Genomic DNA, 21,553 nt, shown 5'->3' with positions numbered 1-21,553 from the left:
CCTGCCTCTCCAGCAAGAGTAGTCACCCCATACTATGAAGCTGTAGTACAATTACTTTGGAAAGCTAAGAAGGTTGCAGCCCAGACATTTGGGAAGTACCCTGACAAGATTATAACACCTTATACTAAAGACCAGCTAGTACAGTTACAGCAGTACCATGATGAGTGGACACTTTTTCTCACCTCCTTTTCTGGAAGTTTTGATTCTCATTATCCTCAGCATCCATTAATGGTCCTGTTTAAAAATCATTCCATTATATTCCCCCGAGTGATTAGAGAATCTCCCATACCCTCAGCTCGTGCTGTCTTTACAGATGCTTCCCCTAAAGGTAATGCAGTAGTGGTCTCTGGAGGAAAAGTATGGGAAAGTCCTGTGGGGGATGTATCAGCCCAAGCTGCAGAGGTAACAGCCTGCCTCATTGCACTCCAGCTCTTCTCTGGGGAACCTGTAAATTTGTATACTGATAGTGTGTATATGGCCCACATTTTTAAGTCATTGGAGACATCTGCATATATATCACCTACCTCTAAGGTCCATCATTTGCTCAGCTGCATCCAGCATTTGATTTGGCAACGGACTGAACCTTTGTTTATCGGACATATCCGCAGTCATACTCGGCTGCCTGGGCCATTGTCAGCAAGTAATGATTTAGCTGATCAAAATACACATGTTTGCTTTACTTCTGACCATGCCCAAGAAATACATGATAAATTTCACCTAAACGCTCGCTCCCTTCGGCATCATACTTGATGCATGCGAGAAGTAGCAGAAGCCATTACATCTTCTTGTCCTCAGTGTGCTCCTTTCCTAAGCAGCCCCAATTTAGGAGTTAACCCACGAGGGTTATGACCAAATCAGTTATGGCAGATGGACGTTACACACCTGCCTGCCACAGGGAAACTTAAATTTGTCCATGTATCAGTAGACACCTTTTCAGGAGTAATTTTCGCATCCTTACATTCAGGAGAACGAACAAAAGATGCCATTGCACACTGCCTATCTGCTTTTGCCTATATGGGCAAACCTGAGGTTATTAAGACAGATAATGACCCAGCATATATCAGCAAAAAATTTTTATCCTTTTGTTCATTCTATGAAATTTCCCATAAAACAGGCATTCCATATAACCCAATGGGTCAAGCAATTGCAGAAAGAGCCAATCAGACCCTCAAGCAATATTTTTAAAAAATGAAAAGGGGAAAGTTCATATTCTCCCCAGCTACTCAATTATTCACCATTCTCTTTATTTTAAATTTTTTGACTGTGGATGCTGAAGGGCGCTTGCTTATGGAGTGTCATACACAGGTTAAGGCTCAGAGCCTAGGTTGGGTTCATTGGAAAGATTTGCAAACAGGAAGATGGATGGAACCAACCCCCTTGTTGGCAAAGGTGAGGGGGGCTGTATGTGTTTTTCCTCCAGGAGTTGATAAACCAATTTGGGTGCCAGAGTTGTGCATAAGGCCAGTGACCCAGGATGAAGACCACAATGCTCCTTCTGCTTCAGGTGATGACTCTGGTAACAACAACAGAATTATGAGTGATGGGGAGTCTGCTGAGAAACCCCCCACTTTTAATGCCAGTTAGTATTGCATAATACCTATGGTCCCAAACCTGCTTCTAGGTGTTGGGATGCTGATAGAGATTTTAATCTCCACCCGACAGTTATGTGGGAAGAATGTATCACTCAAGAGTCTGATTTGTTATACTGCTGGATGCAATATGACTACTTGATCCTCTGCTTGCATTCCTCCCCCATTTTTCTTTGTATTGTGGAGTGGCACTTTGGGGGGGCAATATTCTTAATTGTTTTTCCAGGATCTGCAAGCTGAGTAATTGTTGGGACAGTTCTGATGAAGCTTTGATCGTTCGAGAGCCTGCTGTGATTCCTCTGCCAGTGCTGGTGTCTCAAGAGCATCAGGAGATCATCCTTTATCAACAGCGGGCGAACAGCTGCAATTGTTGCTGCTATTGCTGTCACTGCCACTGTGGCTACGGTTGCTGGAGTTGCCATTTCACAGACAACTGTGACTACAGAGACTGTGAATCAACTGTCTGGAAGGGTTAGCAAGTCCCTGCAGACACAGAGTGCTCTGGACTCTCATATTGGACTTGGACTTCTAAATTTAAATAAAAAAACAGTGCTTTTGCAAGAACAGGTAGATTCCCTTTGACTGCTGCAACAAGTGTCTTGTACGTTAGTAACCTGCTAATGTTAGAAATGCTTCTCATGTGGTTGAACAGTTGAATGCATGTTTGGATGGCCCTTGGAATTTCTTTTTGAATTTCACCCTGCAGACAGCTTATCATATTGTTAGTATTAACAGCACATGGGTCCCTGCTGTGTCTGGATCCAGTCAGTAGAATGCCATGGCCCAGCTTGGGGGCTGGGTCCAGTGATTGTCTGGAATGCTCACTTGTACTCATATTGCTATTGGGGTTATCTGTTTTTGGATTCTCTGTCACTTTATGTGGCAATCCCACATACAGCACACTGTCACTCGAAAAGTGTTGCTTGGACTGTCTTCTGGTAATCGGGAAGTGCCCCAAGTCTGGCTGCAGATATTTCAGAAGTCATGAGGGATCCCTACGATGGGCAACTCTCCTGGTATAGTGAGCTCACCTAAGACAGGGATTAAGGCCTCCCATAGACGGGTAAGAGTCTCTATCTGGGGGAGTCCCAAGACAGGGACTCTCATGCTTTTAAAATAAAAAGGGGGGAATTGTTGGGTCCCTAGAGGACAGGCCTTCGCACCCCCACTTGATCTGTTTTGCACTTTTGCACTTGGTTGAAAACAGGAACAAAAACAGGAACAACCTGTTGTTTTCAGCAATGTGTCTAAGGATGTTTACCCCTAAGCCATTGAGTTACGGTGATGAGCTTCCTGCCTTTTGCTGTCTTGGCCTCCCCTGCTGAGGGCTGTATATACTGTGTGAGAAAGTGGAATAAAGGCTTGTCTGCAGAACCTGAAGTTGTGTTGCGTGTTAATCCCGACATCCCTCACTCAGAAGAATGACAGTTGCCGTGCTGGCATGACACTTGGTTCTGCCTTAATGAGTTGATGGGACAAACTTAGTTGACTTCCAAGAGGAGGACTTACCCTCTCTGAGGTGTGAATGGGGGTGGGGTGGGGGAAGGTGGGGGAATGGGAGGAGAGGAGAGAGAGGGGGAATTGGGATTGGTACACAAAAAAAGAAAGAAAGAAAGAAAAAGAGAAAAACAAAAATATCTGACAAAAGCAACTGAGGGAAGGAAGGATTTACTTCAGCTTATAGTTCTAAGAGATAATAGTTCATCATGGTGGGCAATGTATGGCTGCATTGTCAGAAGGTAGGAAAAGAGGCCACGAATTTGAAAGAGAGCACGGAGGGGTATATGAGAGTGTGTAGAGGGTGAAGGAAGAAAGAAATGATGTAATTATGTTAAAGTCTCAAAAATAAAAGAAAGAATTTAAAGAAAACAAACAGAAAATGGTTGGTCACATTGCACCCACAGTCAAGAAGCAGAGTGATAAATGTGGGTGCTCAGCTTTCTCTCCTTTTAAAAATTAACTTTATGTGTGTGTGTGCAAGTGCATGTGGGGACCCATAGAGGCTAGGTGTTGGATCGTTACAAGTAGTTGTGAGCCACCCGACATAGGTGCTGGGAATTGAACTCAGGTTCTCTGGAGGAGCAGAACACACTCTACACCAGTGAGGCATCTCTCCACCCCTCTTCTTCCTTCTCATGAAATTGGTGCCATGCCTAAAGAATGACTTGCTTCTCACGTCAACTCCCCTAATCTAGATGATTGCTCATAGACAGGGCCAGAGGCATTCTCTTAGAAGATTTCAGATACTGACAAATTGGCAGTCAATATTAAATATCATAGGATATTGTCAAATAGAGGTATTTTAAACATTTTTGTTTCTATTTCTCCGAGACAACGTCTAATATTGTCTCTCAGGCTGGCCCGGAACTTTGTAGAACAGGCTTGTCTAGAACTTACAGCAATCCTCCTGGCTCAACTTCATTTCCATGCACTGGAATTACGAACATGGACCACCACAATGAGCATTCTTGACATCTTTACACACAGGTTTTGGTGAACATAATAAAGTTGTTTTTGTATCCTTCAATATTTTTAGATATCTTCCCATTTTCAAGACTACTGCTTTGTTTTAATTATAAGTCTTGTTTGTCACACTTAACTATTCTCCTTGAGGTTAAATAAATTTGTTTATTTTTAGCAGAACAGGAAGCCAGTTCCAAAGAGGTACCCAGATATGTGGGGGAAGAACTCTGCCACTGAGATATACTCCCAACCACATTCAAATACAGCAGGAATCCAGAATATTTGTTACTTTTTTATATTTATTTATTTATTTAGTATACAATATTCTGTCTGTGTATATGTCTGCAGACCAGAAGAGGGCACCAGACCTGATTACAGATGGTTGTGAGCCACCATGTGGTTGCTGGGAATTGAACTCAGGACCTTTGGAAGAACAGGCATTGCTCTTAACCACTGAGCCGTCTCTCCAGCCCCAGTCCAGAATATTTGTAAAGGAAGGAGCAACTAGAACAATTCTTTCTTATTTATTTTATCTTTTATTTGTTTATTTATTTCCATGACATTTATTGAGCTCGACATTTCTCTCTGCTCCCCTCCCTGCCTCTCCCCTCCCTTCAATCCTCCCCCAAGGTCCCCATGCTCCCAATTTACTCAGGAGATCTTGTCTTTTTATACTTTCTACTTTTCATGTGGATTATATCTATGTAAGTCTCTCTTAGTGTCCATATTGTTGTCTGAGTTCTCTGGGATTGTGGTTTGTGGGCTGGCTTTCTTTGCTTTATGTTTAAAAACCACCTATGAGTGAGTAGATGTGATACTTGTCTTTCTGTGTCTGGGTTACCTCACTCAAAATAAAGTTTTCTAGTTCTATCCATTTTCCTGCAAAATTCAAGCTGTTGCTATTTTTTCCTACTGTTATTAATGATGAGAGGCCAAAGCTAAAATTTCAAATAAATGGCATTGAAATTTCAAGCTGACTGGATGCTAAAGTCGATCTGTCTTTAATTTTTCAAAAATCTTAAAATTCCAATTGGCCTATTAAAGTTATTGATTTACAGGATTGCTTCTTCACTATTCTTTTACAAGAAGAGGAAAGAGGAAAATTTGGCTTTTCAGAGCCTGTTTATAACCATGTCTACCCTGTAAAGAGATGTCAATAAAAGTACTTCCTTAAAAATTGTTAGTCCAGTTTTGCATCAATATTTTGTAAATAAACCACTGGAAGGAGCATGTAAACAATTTCCTTAGTCTATTATTTATCATTATATTGATGATATTTTATTAGCTACTTCTGATATAGATACCTTAGAATAAATGTTTAATGTGGTACAGAAAAAATTTACCCTGTTGGTGATAAAAAAATTCTCCTGGAAAAAATACAAACAGGAGATTCTCATTGTTATTTAAGCTATAAATTAAACAAATGAAAATTCAGCCTCAAAAGGTATAGATAAGGAGAGATCAGTTGCATATTCTTAATGATTTTCAAAATTTATTTGGGTGATATTAACAAGTTGTGGTTTATAATTGAATTGTCTACTCAATAATTAACTAATTTGTTTCAAATTTGCAAGGTGACTCAGATTTAAACAGTCCAAGACAATTAACAACCGAGGTGCAGTTTAGTAATTTTACCTTCAAATCATTCCTCTACTGGACTCATTATGCAGAGGAAGGATAATGTTTTGGAATGGATTTTCCTAACTCACAAAACAGAAAAAAACCCCCTACAAACTTACATAGAAAAAAATTCTGAAATTGTTATAAAGGGGTGAATAAGACTTTATCAATTTTCAGGTATTAACATAGCTGAGATTATGATACCCTATACCAATGCTGAAGTTATGCAATTGTGGGATTAATGGCCATTGGCAAAGAGCTTGTAATAATTTCTTAGGAGAAATTAATAACAAATATTCAAAAGTAAGGAGATTCAGTTTATAAAAATAATTGAATGGATTCTTCCCCACATAGTGAAAAAGGTACCTATTTCTAGGACTCTTATATTTTATACTAATGCCAATAAATTAGAAGCATCTGGTTATTAAAGCAGGAAACATCAGTAAGGTTGTTTGAAGTTCATATAATTCAGTTCAAAAATCAGAGCTGTATGCCATTCTGATGGTTTTATTAGACTTTAATGAACTTCTCAACATAATTACTGATTCTCAATATGCAGAAAGAGTTAAGTTACATATAGAGACTGCTGAACTTATTCCAAAATCTGCCTGCAACAGGTTGGGCATGGGCATCCACACTTAGGAAATGTAAAACAAAACAAAACAAAACAAAACAAAACAAAAACATGATTAGTCACATGCGTTATGTGGTGACTGAGAATGTAACTCCCTCTTTTATATTTTTTAAGATGTATCTTGAACTGGGTGGTGGTGGCGCATGCCTTTAATCCCAGCACTCAGGAGGCAGAGGCAGGTGAATTCGAGGCCAGTCTGATCTACAAGAGCTAGTTCCAGGACAGATAGCTACAGCCAAACCCTGTCTCGGGGGAGGGGGCGACGATGTATCTTGAGACTGCCATGGGCTTGATGAACAATACCTTGTCCTTGAGGATTATAAAGAATGTCTGTTTCATGCTCAGTTTTCCATTGGGAATAATATTTCTGAAATGCTTTACCAATATATCTCGATCTATTATCCATTTTTATAATTTTAGGAATCCCCATATATGAAAATCATTTTAAGCAATTAGTTATCACATGCTTCCTCAATTTGCATAGTGGCTATCAAGAATCCTGAATAGGTATCGATGGTCACATGCACAATCTGTTTGGCTGATGGCTCAGGCTTATTGCTAACTAGATTTTACATTTTAAATTAACACAATTCTATTATTGTATATTTTACCACAAGGCTCCTGTTATCTCATATCTTGCTTCCCTGGTGGCTGCTGGCGTCCCAGACTCAGTTTCCCCCATCTTTGTTTGGATTTCCTGCTTAGCTTATTCTGTTCTGCCATAGGCCAAAGCAGTTTCTTTACTAACCAATGGTAATAAAACATATTCACAGCATAGAGAGGGCATCCCACATGAGAACCTGGAGGCAGGAGTTGATGCAGAGTCCATGGAGGGGTTGCTTACTGGCTTGTTCCTCATGACTAGCTCAGCTTTATCTCTTATAAAACCCAGACTAGGGATGGTACCACCCACAATGGGCTGGGCCCTTCAATATCAATCCCTTAATGACAAAATGTTCTACAAGATTGCCAACACATTGACCCCACAGAGGCATTTTCTCAATTGGGATCCCCCTTCTCTTAGCTGACTCTAGCTTGTGTCAGTCAACTTGACATGACATTAGCCAGCACAGTAGCTCCGACCTTGTTTTTGCCTTCTGAGATTGGACCAGATGCCAATTAGGGTGGTATGCCCCAAAACTACTTTCAACCTGAGATCAATGGTTTTTATTTTACACTCATGAGATCATGCAATACTTGTTTTCATGTGCTTGATTTATTTAATTTAGCATAATCACCAGTGCCATTCATGCTGTCAGGAACAGCAGAATTTGTGACCTCCAAAGTGCTTTAGTGGGTACGAATACTTTCTGCCAAGCCTGACTACCTGGATTCAATTCCCAGAGTCCTGTGGCAGAAAGGGAGAACTGATTCTACAAGTCGTCCTGCCCGGAACTTTTGTGCTACGCATGAGCCATCCTCCATATGCACAAATACATGGAACAAAAAGAAGGGGAGGATTTAATTTTCTTCTGGTTCATCAGTTTTCCATGTATACGCACCACATTAAAAAAAAAATCCACTTGTTGGTAAACACTTAGCTTGCTTCTAGTTCTTGGCAAAAGAAAAGCTACTTTAAACATCTTTTACCCAAATAATATCAATTTCCTTTATCCTTATGTTTTTAAAAAATATTTATTTATTTATTAAGTATACAGCATTCCTTCCATGTATGCCTGCAGGCCAGAAGAGGGCACCAGATCTCATTACAGATGGCTGTGAGCCACCGTATGGTTGCTGGGAATTGAACTCAGGACCTTTGGAAGAGCAAGCCATCTCTCCAGCCTCTCCTTATGCTATTCTATAACTGGAAATTCATACAATCATACAATAAAATTCAGTGCAATCACTGGCAAAACATGCAGTCATTATTACCTAAAGATCAGCAGAACTGGCAGGGTGGCTTATTACATAAGTGTAATTAACAGTTGTCAAAATGAAGTATTAAAAATAAACACCCAACCCTCCTTTTTTTTTGAGAAGGGGTTGTTTTGCTTTTTAAGGCAGGGTTTCTCTGTAGCTTTTTGAGGCCTGTCCCGGAACTGACTCTGTAGACCAGGCTGGCCTTGAACTGATAGAGATCCGTCTGCCTCTGCCTCTCCAGGGCTGGATTAAAGGTGTGCGCTACCACCGCCATCGCCGCCTGGCCACCCAAATCCCTTTTATGTTTATGAATAGCTGAGTAGACTAGGACTGAGAAGCACTTCACTTCAATAAAAGGGCAGGTGAGGCAAAAAGAAACACACAAAGCTATCTTATCTTGAAAAAGTTAGAAAACTTGTGTCTTCCTTTCGCACGATTAGGAAATTCTAATTTCTTGCAGGTTTTGTGATTTGATTGACACTCACCTTATTAGCTCATTAAATTTCAGGACCTTGGGCAAGTCAACTTACATTTCCTCATTTGTAAACACCCTACAGTGCTTCCGGAGGACATCATATACTTGCCAAATATCAGACAGACGTAGGTGGTGAGGCACTCGTCAGCGATTTTCTCCCGATGCCTGTGCTTACTCTCAAGAACGTTTTGTCTTCTGATTTATCAGTGAGTCCTATATTTTTTCTGGGGTATTTAACACCGGGTCACCTTTGAGTACAGGGGGAATGAGCCCTGAGGGAACTGTTCAGGTGACACTGTTGGCAACACCAACCTCAACCTGCTGTTAGGGAATAGGCCTGTCAGAGAAATTACCGATATTCCTTTTTGCTCCGAGTACACGACGCACTTCGGAAAAATCTCCCAAACGAAACCCGGAAGAAAGGCACTTCCGCCAGACACGGGGAGGTGGGCTACACAGAGATACCGAACCGGAACAGGAGGAAGATGTCCGGAAGCGCCGGGGGACTACAGTTCCCATAAGCCCGCGGGGCAAGGTGAGGGGCAGGCGTCGAGACAAGGCGGACAGGCCTTGCCAGTCATTTGGCTATATCAAGGTAAATGCCGACACCGCGGCTCCAAGGGAAGAGTTGACTTATGGTTCGCAACTAGATTGTACGAGTAACCCTCCCAACCCATCCTAAACCGACAAAAATGACGCGCCCAATAGGGCGTCCTTGAGATTTCCGGGCACAGCACCCCACGCTCCTGCGAGCTTTCCCAGCGCGTACGACGCGGGGACTGAGCTCTCACGCACACTTCTTCTCCACCCCTAGCCTCTGGCCGGGCAGGAGTGGGCGTGAGGAGTGGGTAGCAGAGGACCTGAGTAGCAGGTGACCGCCGCTCATCTTTGCTCGCTCCCCGGCCACCCTTCGCCGCGCAGGCGGTGGAAGCTGTCGCAGTCTTGCGGGCCAAGGCTAAGCACCTCCATCCTTGTCCTTAATCCCCGTTTCTGCCCTCAGTGTGGTGTAAATCCGCTGGGGAGGCCGAGCGACTTCCCCTAGGTCACAGAGATTAAGTGGCAAAAAGGAACTTTGAAGCGAACTTTGTTGTGACTCAATACCCTCCAGAGTTTAACCCGAGTCTTGAGGACCGCGGACTTTTTTATTTTATTTTATTTTATTTTATTTTATTTTATTTTATTTTATTCTAAAACACTAGCGGTATCCAGGGGGCACCTTTGGGACCCAGTGTAGAATCCTAGCGCGTCATCAGCCTCGGTCCTCCCAGCCGGAACATAAACAAGCACAGGGCCCTCCGCAGACCGACCCCGCCAGCGCCTGGCCTCTCCTCCGAGAACCTCCAGTCCGCGTCACCGCGGCGGCGGAGCGGGTGGGTGGGGTTTGCTGCTCCGCGACGGCGGCGGCGGCGGCGGCGGCGGCTAGTGGGTTCTCCGGTGACTCCGGGGCGGGGCTGCGGGGAGGGTGCCCCCGACAGAACTACTTCTCCGGAATGGGGGGTGTGGCTGGTCCGCCCGCAGCATCCGGGTGGGAGAAAGGGTCCGCTGTTACTGGCGGCGCAACCCCCAAGGCCTGCTGCTAGAGATGCTCTTCCTCTCGGTGAGTTGTTTTGCTGTTTTTGTTGGCTGGGATATTCTCTTAGTCACGCCCCACGAAGGAGGAAGGAACAGGCCACCTTGGTCGGTGTGGCCTTGATTGGTCTGGGCAAAGGGGAATTGACCGGCTGCCCGGCCTCCTGACTTCGGGCTATCTTAATCCGCAGCTGCGCTCGGTGTTCAGTTTCATGCAGGCTCTTGGGAAAGCTGGTGCTGCTGCTGCTGTCTGATTCCCGCGGACAGACCTTGGGACCGGGGCCGGTGCTGGCAGCTGGAGATGGCGGACACAAGATCGGTGTATGAAACCAGGTTTGAGGCGGCCGTGAAGGTGATCCAGAGTTTGCCGAAAAATGGTAAGTACACTGGGCTTCCCCTTAAAGCCTCTCAACTGGTTTTCGTCTACCTTATTTAGCGCCCCCTCCCATTCAGTCATTAAAAGGCATGTAATTGAAAGGATGGTATTGAATGTGAGTTAATTACCCCCGATCTTTGAGGCCAAAGGTGAATGTACTATTAAGACTTTAAGTAGTTTATATCGTTGAAAAGAAGTCTTCTCACCTAATAACTGTGGATTTCGGTATGTTTAAAAAAATCTGGAGTGAGATGCCTAGTGCTACATCACTCAGAAGTGTGTAGTTCAAACCTTTAGAAACTTTTGATATGAAACACGAGGAAAGAACAAATATATTCACGTGTAAAATGATTATTTTGACTATGATGTGCCTAGATATGGTTTTCTTCGTATGTGTCTTGTTAACAATTTGCAAAAGTTTTTGTAATTTTCTCTGATTAGTGTTAAAGAATATTTTCCATCACTAAGTTTTATTTTTCTTTCTATTCTAAGAGAAGCTTTGGAAGGGAGACTTTCACCTTTTAAATTCATACCCATTTGCATTATAATTTATATTTCATAATAAGTTAGATTAAAAATTATCTTAAGCATTGTTATGATGTGTGCTAGATTTGTAAGCCAAGGCAAACATAGCATTCCTATATTACTATAGTGTTTCATATTTTCTCACATTTCATTCATCATCTTTTGGCAAAGTAATGAAAGTCAGCATAGTTCATTTCAATAAAAACTCTTCAAGTACACTTCTGAAAGCTTGTAGGGCATGCGTTACTATGTACAAAGCCCGATTCAGGCCATGCACACCTCCAAAACAGTGGCACAGACTGTAATCCCGGCTTCTTTGGAGGATCAAGAGGGCTGGAGTACTTGCTCAGTAGTGGAGTACTTGCCTAGTGTGTACAAGGTCTAGGCTCAGTGGTGGTTTTTTTTTTTTTTTTTGGTCTATTTATTTATTATGTTTACAGTGTTCTGTCTGACTGTTGCTTGCATGCCAGAGGAAGGCAATAGATCTCATTATAGATGGTTATGAACTGCCATGTGGTTGCTGGGAATTGAACTCAGGACCTCTAGAAAGAGCACTCAGTGCTCTTAACCTCTGAGCCATCTCTCCAGCCCCGCTCGGTGGTGTTTTATTGTATACCTTTAATATCGTATTGGAGGAGAATACATGGAAAACTAAAGGATGCGTACAAATAAGCTAAATGAAGGAAGGCAATAATAAGCCCAGTGTGGTGGCACACACTTTTAATCTTGGCACACCAGAGGCAAAGTCAGGTGGATCTCTGAGTTTGAGGGCAGTCTGATCTGCATAATGAGACCCTATCAAAAAACAAAAAAGGAAATAATATAGGAATTCAATTAGATATCGATATTTTAAATGTTCAATTAATATTTACAGGAAAGTATGATTTAAGGGTTTTAACGTAAGTAATATGTTCACTTTTTTTTTTTTTTTTTTGGTATTTTGAGACAGGGTTTCTCTGTGTGGCCCTGGCTGTCATAGAACTCACTTTGTAGACCAGGCTGGCCTTGAACTCACAGAGATCCACTTGCCTCTGTCTCCTAAATTTTGGGATTATAGGTATCCTCTACCATGACTGCCTTCTAATACTTTATTTAATTTATTGCTTGTTTAGTTATTGGCAGTATTAGGGATTGAACCTCGGACCTTGATCATCCTAAGCAAGTTCTCTACATTGTGCTACATCTCCAGTCCTTTTATAAATTGTTCCATTGCCTTGGAATAAGTTTGCAATGAGATCTTGTGGCTTTTGTTATTTTTTGCCTATTTTTTATTTAAAGCCTAAAGTAATGAGGGTCTGGAGAGATGGTTCAGTGGTTAAGAGTACTTGCTGCTTTTTCAGAGTACTCCAGTTTGTTTTCTAGTACCCATACCACCCATAACTCCAGCTCTAGGGGATGCAGTAGTCTCTTCTTCTGACCTCCACAAGTACTGACATGCATATGGATATACACAGGAGCACAAATAAAAATTACAAACAAATCCAAGTTAATGAATTATATAAAATATGTGTTTGATAGAACCTTTGATTTTTTTTTTTGGTTTTTCAAGACAGAGCTTCTCTGTGTAACAGACCTTGGTGTTGTGGAACTTGCTTTGTAGACCAGGCTGGCCTCGAACTCACTGAGATCCTCCTGCCTCTGTCTCCCAAGTGCAGGGATTAAAGGCATATGCCACATCACCTAGCATTAGGTAATATTTCAAATACATATGTTACATATGTCATAGGAGTGTCTTTAGGACAGAAGTATTGCTGCCTTATGTGTAGTAAGTATATTCAGTATATGTTTCCAGTTTTGTTTATATCTCTTATAATATGTACCTTTTGCTTAAGCTAATAAACTTTTACATTTTGTTAGCTTACTAAAGAATGAGATAGCTGTTTAATTAAAATTCTTATTACATTTATTTTGTGTGTGTATGTGTGTTAGTGTACACGTGTGGAGGTCAGAGGACAACTTTCTCTTTCCATGGTATCTTGGTTACAGGTGCCTTAGGTGTGCTCAGCTGTCTCACTACCCTGCCTCTTTTACTGTTTTTGAAATTTTAAATTTACATTTGTAAAATTTACATTTTACAATTTTAAATTTAAATTTACATTGAGTTATTAACTCATTTTAACTGGTTTTTCTATTTTTATTCTTTGCTATATCAAGAATAACTATCTTGTTGAAATACCATGCCTAAGAAATACTCCTAAATGTTCATATATTGTGTAGGTAGTTATTACTGTGATTTTGGAATTAATTATATACTCTTGGCCAAACCTGAACTACTAGTTTTCAATTTGTGTATGTTGTAATTTCTAGTTTAAAAAAATTCTATTAGCTTTTGATTACTTCATGTAATACTTGATATATAATCTATTATCTTTAAACCATCTTTATAATTATTGTTTTTATAACTATTTTCATTTTTAAAAGTAATGAGCAGTGTGATGGAGAGATGGCTCAGCAGTTAAGAGCCTTGTTGCTCTTCCAGAGGACCTGGGTTTAGTTCCCAGCAAGCATATCAGGAGGTTCACAAATTCCTGGCATGTGACTCTAGCTTCAGGGGATCTTACTGCAGAAACCTACACTCACTTTCAGATACCCACACAGACACACATAAAAACCAAAGCAAACAACACTGAGATTTATTTTCTGTCAAATACTTTTTTATTCAAAAGTTTTTTTTTCATTTTACATACCAATCACAGTTCCCCCTCCCTCCCCTCATCCCATTCCTCCTACCTACTCCCCCACCTACTCCCCACCCAATCCTACATCCACTCCTCAGAAAGGATATGGCCTCCCATGGAAAGTCAACAAAGTCTAGCAGGACCAAGCACCTCCCCGCTGTATCAGAGGCTGAGCAAGGTATCCCTCTATAGGAAATGGGCTCCAAAAAGCTAGTTCATACTCTAGGGATAAATCCTGGTCCCACTGCCAGTGGACCCCCAGACTGTCCAAGTCACAGAACTGTCACCCACATTCAGAGGGCCTATTTCGGTCCTCTGCAGGTTCCCCAGCTATCAGTCCAGAGATAGCACTGAGTTTCTTTTGACAGAAAAAGGGAAAGTGAAATAATAATCTGTATACCTACCTACTATCCAGCAACATCCCCTTTTAACATTTTCATGCATGTTGTGTTTTACACCTTGGTAGGAGATAAATTGTTCCTTTGTAGACTGGCCTGGCCTGGAATTTACTATGTAACCCCTGGTTATTCTATTCTGGCCTTTGCCTGTAATTCTTTTGCCTTTCCTTCCCAAGGTATTCTCACTTGGTATACAGTACTATTTACACACACACACCAAACCTCATTTAGGTCTTATTGTTTCTGTTTTTTTTTTTTTTTCTTTAGCATGCTTGAATGCCTCTGAGTACCTGTCTGGTGCCCACAGAGGCTAGAACAGGGTATCAGAGTTACAGATGTTTGTGAGTTGCCATATGGGTGTTGGGAATTGAACAGAGGGTCTTTGTAAGAGCAGCCAGTACTCTTAGCTGCTGAGCCATCTCTCCAACCTCTGTTTATGGTCTTTTTCTTTTGTGAGTCAGGGTTTCTCTGTATAACAGCCTTGGTTGTCCTGGAACTCGATCTGTAGACCAGGCTGGCCTCTAACTCACATAGATCCACCTGCTTCTGCCTCCTGAGTATTAAGAGTATGAACCACCAGTGCATGGCTGTTTATGGCCTTTTATTTATTTATTTATTTAGGTTTTTCAAGACAGGGTTTCTCAGTGTAGCTTTAGAGCCTGTCCTGGCACTAGCTCTTGTAGATCAGGCTGGCCTCGAACTCACAGAGATCTGCCTGCCTCTGCCTCAAAATGCTGGGATTAAAGGCATGCACAACCACTGCCTGGCTGTTTATGGCCTTTTAAAGATGTTTTCTTTCTTTTCCCATTTAATAACAGGTCATGAAACTTCTTATGCCATTATTAATATTTCTCTGCAATACAGATTTTAACATTTATATGTATGGCTTTTACAGAGTATTGTAACTTCCAGTACTTATAATTTGAGGATTTTAAATATAAAAATGTTAAAATGTTTGAAACATAAAAACAAATAGATTAAAATGAATAGTAAATCATTGTGCAAAGTATATTTTTAATAACCAAAGTAAGCATGTGACTTTGAAGATAAGAACGGGATGAACAGTGGAGTTACATAGTAAATTCCAGGCCAGCCCAGTCTACAGGGAAACTGAGCAGCATAAGTAAAAAACTCGCATGTTTACCTTGGTTACTAAAATTTTAACAGTAAATATTAACTTGTTGGCCAGATTTTAAGTTTCCACTAGATAAAGGACTTTGGGAGAGCCAGTTAGTGTGAACTTTGGTTAATAATAATAATAATAATAATAATAATAATAATAATATATAACATATTTTTCATTTCTACCTCTAATTTTGGACATAAGGTTTTTGAAAACAGTTCTCCATATATTTCTTTTTAGTGTAATATTTGTTGGTTATTTCAGTTGCATTTATAAAACGGTTGCTAATTTATTTATTGAACTGATACTGTTCTTAAAAGTTTAAACTTGCCAGGCAGTGGTGGTGCACACCTTTAATCCTAGCACTTGGGAGGCAGAGGCACGCGGATTTCTATGAGTTCGAGGCCAGCCTGGTCTACAGAGTGAGTTCCAAGACAGGCTCCAAAGCTACAGAGAAACCCTGTCTCCAAAAAACAAAAACCAACAAAACAAAACAAAACAAAACAACAACAACAAAAAAACCCAACCCAACCAAAAAAAACCCAAACAATCAAAATATTAAACTCTAAGAACTTTCTGAAATTAAAGGAAAATGACTAATACCTGATGTTTTTCAGGTTGAAATAAATTATCTGAATTATAAAGAGATGTAGTCCAGGTGTGGTGGCTCCTGCCCTTAACACTCAGGAGTCTGGTTCAGAAAGATGTTGGGGTTTGAAGCCAGCTCAATGTAGCAGTTCCAGGCAAGCCTGAGCTACAATGTTAGAGTCTATCTGAATAAATCAAACCAAAGAAGAAAACCACTGGTATGGCTAAGCTAATACACAGCTTTATGTTATAAGTTATAGTCCCAGTTGATCTGTGTTTAATATTTGTTTCCCGTAGGATCATTTCAGCCAACAAATGAAATGATGCTCAAGTTCTATAGCTTCTACAAACAGGCAACAGAAGGACCCTGTAAACTTTCAAGGCCTGGATTCTGGGATCCTATTGGAAGATATAAATGGTAATTTCACTTATAGAGTTAAGAAAGAATTTTCATTTAAATCAATTAATTTTACAGCTATTACTTAGGTATTTTGTGAATAAAAGCCTACTAGGTATTTGCTCACAATTTTATTCTTTAAATGTCCTTAATACACTTTTACATAATTAGGAACGTCTTGGGGAAGACAGGAAAACAGCATTGTTGTGGGTAGGTACTCTATAGATGGAAAATGTTTGCACTTATTCTTCCCTTCCTTTTGTGGTGGTTCCTCCTTCCAACCTTAGATCAGTTCCACATATTAAATGAACACATTTGCTGTTGATAGTACAATTCAGTAATTCTAACAGTCTGAGATAGAGGCAGGAGGATCAGGAATTCAAGGCCATTTTTGGCTATATAGTGAGTGTGAGGCCAGCCTTTGCTATATGAGACCGCTTCTCAAAAAAAGCAAAAACAAGCTTCCTTATCTCTTTGACCTGCCAAAGAACATAGTGGCTTTTGCTTGTCAAGTGAGCTGTTTGCTTTGAGACTGAGGTAATATGTAACTTGGCTTGACTCAGTGACTGCTACTTACCTTTGGTCTAAGATGACTTCTGACCCACTGTACTTGAGTTGAATATTGGCTTCTAATGTTCTAGTTAAAAGAATCATGAGATATTTAGATGCTCTACCATTTTCTGCATTGACTACCATGAACATCATGGTATGTTTACTACTGAAGATTTACAAAATCCGGACACAGGTTAATTTTAGATTATACTTTATCAATATAGCATGGTAATTAGTGCATCTTGTTTTTCAGATAATTAAGTTTTTGAGTTCATAGATGGAAATTATTTTTCTCCCTAGAGTTGACTTGTGGCAGAGTTAATTGCTAAAAACAATGTATAAAGAGGGGATTTGTGTTATTTTTTGAGACAGTCTCATTCTAAAACTCATATGTAGCCTTGAACTTTTGTTCTGTCTCTGCCTTCCCAGTGTTGAGGTTACAGGCAAGATTACAATACCTACTTTATTCCATGCTAGGGATTGAACCCAGGGCCTTGTGCCTGCTAGACAAATACTTTTACAACTGAACTACATCCTCAGTCCTATTTCATCTTTATTTTTAGTATGTAAATTAGTTATACATTTAAATTAATAGGAAAATTTTAACCAAAATGTCTATTTCTGTACAACATGGCTTTCACAGTTCCCATGACATGAAAACTTTTCTAAGGCTGGAGAGATAGCTCAGTGGTTAAAAGCACTTGGTACTCTTGCAGAGGCCTTGGGTTTGCTTTGAGACCAAGGTAGCATCCACATTGGGTGTCTTACAACTGCCTGTGGCGCCAGTTCCAGGGGATCTGATGCCTCTTCTGGCCTGTCAGAGCAGTTGCCTGCAAATGGCACACATACATATACTCAGGTTCACACACACACACACACACACACACACACACACACACATATATATATATATATATATATATATATATATATATACACAAAAAAAAAAGTAAAAAATAAGCTAGATATTTGGAGCTGGAGACTTGGCTCAGTGGTTAAGTGTACTTTTTGCAGAGGAACTAGGTTTAGTTTCCAGCACCCATGTGGTGGCTCATAACTGTCTATAACTCCTGCTCCAGGGAATCTGACAGCCTCTCTGGCTTCTGTGAGTTCCTGCACACAAGGGTACACATAAACTCCTGCAAACATACACTCATGCAAATCAACTTTTCTTTTTCTGTTTTTTTGGTTTTTGAGGTAGGATTTCTCTGTGTAGTAGTCCTGGCTGTCCTGGAGCTCACTTTATAGACCAGACTGGCCTTGAACTTGAGATCTGCCTGCCTCTGCTTCCCGAGTGCTGGGACTAAAGGTGTGTGCCACCACCACTTGGTGCAAATAAATTTTTAAAAAATCCTTAAAATCCTTTAAAGGGTTCTTAGGAAAATTTAAGGATAGTTTATAAACTTATATGGTCTACACTTATGTGAATGTGTCGAGTGTTTAATGTTTAAAATTTTCTAATTTTATATTTTTAAAAATTATTATAAAAGGTTATAAAAGGCCATTTGTATGCAATATACTTTGAGCACATTCCTCCCATACTTGACTACCCTTCCTTTCTTCTTCCTGTTCTTTCTTTTTAATTAATTAATTAATTTTTATTTTATGTGCATTGGTGTTTTGCCATGGATGTCATGTTCCCTGCAACTAGAATTACAGTTGTGTGCTGCCACTGGGTGCTAGGAATTGAACCTGGGACTTCTGGAAGAGCAGTCAGTGCTCTTAACCACTGAGCCATCTCTCCAGCCCCTCTCCCCACTTCTTCCATTAGTTCCCCGGTTCCTCCTCTCACTTAACTCTCATGTCATCAGTACAGACATGATTTTGCGTGTGACGTGTAAGATCAATAAATGGGAGAAAATATGATGTTTGTCTTTCTGAGATCGATTTAATTCATTTCATATGATTTTCTCTAGTTGTATCCATTTTCCTGCAGTTAGCATAACTTTATTATTTAATGAGTTCAGGCATGAGCTAGCTCAAAAATCAAGCATCTTTTGTTTTTACTTTTATATTTTTATTTCTAGGGATGCTTGGAGTTCATTGGGTGATATGACTAAAGAAGAAGCCATGATTGCATATGTTGAAGAAATGAAAAAGGTGGGGGAAATAATTCATTTCTTTCTTTCTTTCTTTTTTTTTTTTTTTGGTTTTTCGAGCTAGGGCTTCTCTGTAGCTTTGGAGCCTGTCCTGGAACTAGCTCTTGTAGACCAGGCTGGCCTCGAACTCAGAGATCCGACTGCCTCCGCCTCCCGAGTGCTGGGAGTAAAGGCAGGCGCCACCACTGCCCAGCTTGAATAAAAGTATTCAAAACATCTTGAATTTACTTTTTGTATGTGATGGTAGTTGCCAATCAACTACTCTACTATTGAACTGTGTGTCCAGTATCTCTAGTTTTTTTTTTTTTGAGACAAGGCCTTAAGCAGCCTCAGAGTTATCTGTGGCAGAGATGACCTGATTCCTTTGCCTCTACTCCCTGAGTGCTGGAATTTGGACCAGCATCTCTCAGCCCAGTTTTCTGTGGTGTTGGAAATAGACCCCCATGGCTTCCTGCTTGCAAGCCAAGTGTATTAACTGACTACATGCCCAGCCCTGTCCAATGATCTTAAAGAAACTGCTTTTGAACATAAAGAAAGTCTGTAATAAGAGAGTTAGTCTCCCTTCCCCCCCAGAGGATTTTTAATAATTTTTATTTGGAAAATTCAGACTATTTTGCTATTTCTTTTTCATATTGCCTGTGCTGCTCATTGTGTGCCCTCCATTACATTTTCACACCTTCTTTAGTGGGCTTTAGAGCAGAGGGTAGAGCTCGTTCTCTTTTAGCTGCTGTCTGGATCAGCAGCACAAGAAACAAAGGAGCCCTTCAAAAGCAGAGAGAATGAAAATCCACTGTGGTTTGATAATTTTTTTTTTTTTAAAGTTACACTTAGGGCCTGGCGGTGGTGGCGCACGCCTTTAATCCCAGCACTCGAGAGGCAGAGGCAGGTGGATCTCTGAGTTCGAGGCCAGCCTGGTCTACAAGACCTAGTTCCAGGACAGGCTCCAAAGCTACAGAGAAACCCTGTCTCGAAAAACCAAAAAAAAAAAAAAAAATTACATTTAGTTCATCAAGGTGATCAAGTTTAAAAAAAAGTTAGACTTAGTTATTTTGTTTGTGTCATAGTGCATGTGTGATACTCAGGGCAGCTTGTAGGACTTGGTTCTCTCCTTCTACTGTTGGGTCCAAGGATTAACCTCAGGTTGTGTGGTTGGCAGCCATCTTGCTGACCTCTCTTACCTCAAATAGTGTATAACTTTCAGGATATGTTTCTATAATTCAATATAAAATTGAACGGACATTAATATTTATCCATTTTTTTCCTATCCAGTTTTATTAAGTAATGGTTTAGCCAGTTTATAGTAAGAAAGGGAGCTGGGAGTGCTAACTTGTGCTTGTAATTCCAGCAACCTGCACTGTGAGCAGGAGTTAAGGCCATCTTGGGCTACAATAAGACCCAATCTCAGCAGGTCATGGTCAAGCACATCTTTAATTCCAACCCTTTGGAGGTTGTGGCTAGAGGGTCTCTATGAATTCAAGATCAGCCTGGTCTATATAGGGAGTTCCAAGGACAGCAGGGATACACAGTAAGATCCTGCCCCCACAAACAAAAACACAAACACCCAAACCCCAAAACAAACAAATGAATGATTCTAAATTGTCTCATCGTCTTAAAGGTATCAAAGAGTTTATCAATGCTTTATCTTTATGTTCTCTTAGAAACTTCCTTGCTATCAAATGGCAGGTATACTTTCATTCTAGCTCTACTGTTTTCTGCTTTTTTTTTATAAACCCCAGATTTTAATGTACAACTTAAAATTATTATATAGATAATCTTTTCACCTTAAGTTTATGTAAAATTGTCTTCAAATGAATTTTTTTTTCAAATAAAAAAGGTTTTAATTTATGTGTATGTGCCTGAGAATATGTGGATCACATGGATATAGGAGCCCTCAGAGGTCAAAAGTGGAGCTACAGATGGCTGTTAGCCACCATGTGGGTGCTGAGAACCCAATCTGGATCCTCTTTAGGAATATCAAGTTTTCTGTATCTAACAGCTTAGTCACCAGCTCCAAGAATACTTTTAGATCATTAGTATATACATCTTTAGTATGATTGAAAAAAATTAGTTAATGTTCATTTTATAACTAATGTAGTCCCTTTGGGAAGTCTGCTAATGAACTTCAAATCTGCAAATGATTGACAAACTATAAATAGTAGATTTTGTACAACTACAGACCAAGTTAATAGTTGGTGATTTTACAGTATTTCTTCCTCTTAATTACAGATTCTTGAAACTATGCCCATGACCGAGAAAGTTGAAGAACTGCTGCATGTCATCGGTCCATTTTACGAAATTGTAGAGGACAAAAAGAGTGGCAAGAGTTCTGACGTGACCTCAGGTTGGACAGTCTTATGTTTCTTTTCAGGTCATGGTCTGTGTACAAGGCTGGGCCAGGGCGGCCTCGAGCTCATCGTCTTCCTTCCTCATTCGCCCATAATCTGGGCTTACAGCATGCGTAATCCTGCTCAGCTCTGCTTTACCTTTTTTTCCTTACCTCAGCAGCTGATACAATATGCATGCACTAATACCTATGTGTCTAATTTTCTCTTTTACTTTCACATGCCAGTCCGACTGGAGAAACTCTCCAAATATTTAGAAGGT

At 40.4% G+C, this 21,553-nt stretch overlaps 1 protein-coding gene across 5 annotated transcripts in view; it reads left to right on the top strand.

Moving 5' to 3' along the window:
• Positions 1-9,019: 9,019 nt before the first annotated feature.
• Acbd5 (acyl-CoA binding domain containing 5) overlaps positions 9,020-21,553 on the top strand; it is a 29,654-nt gene continuing 17,120 nt past the window's right edge. Inside the window, exons 1-6 of one of the 5 annotated variants that reach the window (XM_085698981.2) lie at positions 9,020-9,179; positions 10,422-10,590; positions 16,199-16,319; positions 18,878-18,950; positions 21,176-21,290; positions 21,519-21,551. In XM_085698981.2, the coding sequence (XP_085555107.1) occupies positions 10,515-10,590; positions 16,199-16,319; positions 18,878-18,950; positions 21,176-21,290; positions 21,519-21,551 (418 nt within the window). In that variant the 5' untranslated portion in view covers positions 9,020-9,179; positions 10,422-10,514. Of the gene's footprint in view, positions 9,240-10,070; positions 10,242-10,421; positions 10,591-16,198; positions 16,320-18,877; positions 18,951-21,175; positions 21,291-21,518; positions 21,552-21,553 lie in introns of those variants that run through there. The other 4 variants (XM_085698980.2, XM_085698979.2, XM_085698977.2 and 1 more) reach the window with 4 other exon arrangements.

This window comes from Myodes glareolus, chromosome 14 (genome assembly GCF_982192425.1).
Source record: "Myodes glareolus chromosome 14, mMyoGla1.1, whole genome shotgun sequence".
In the NCBI taxonomy this organism is placed as follows: Eukaryota; Metazoa; Chordata; class Mammalia; order Rodentia; family Cricetidae; genus Myodes; species Myodes glareolus.
This window is presented reverse-complemented; position numbering and strand designations above follow the sequence as displayed.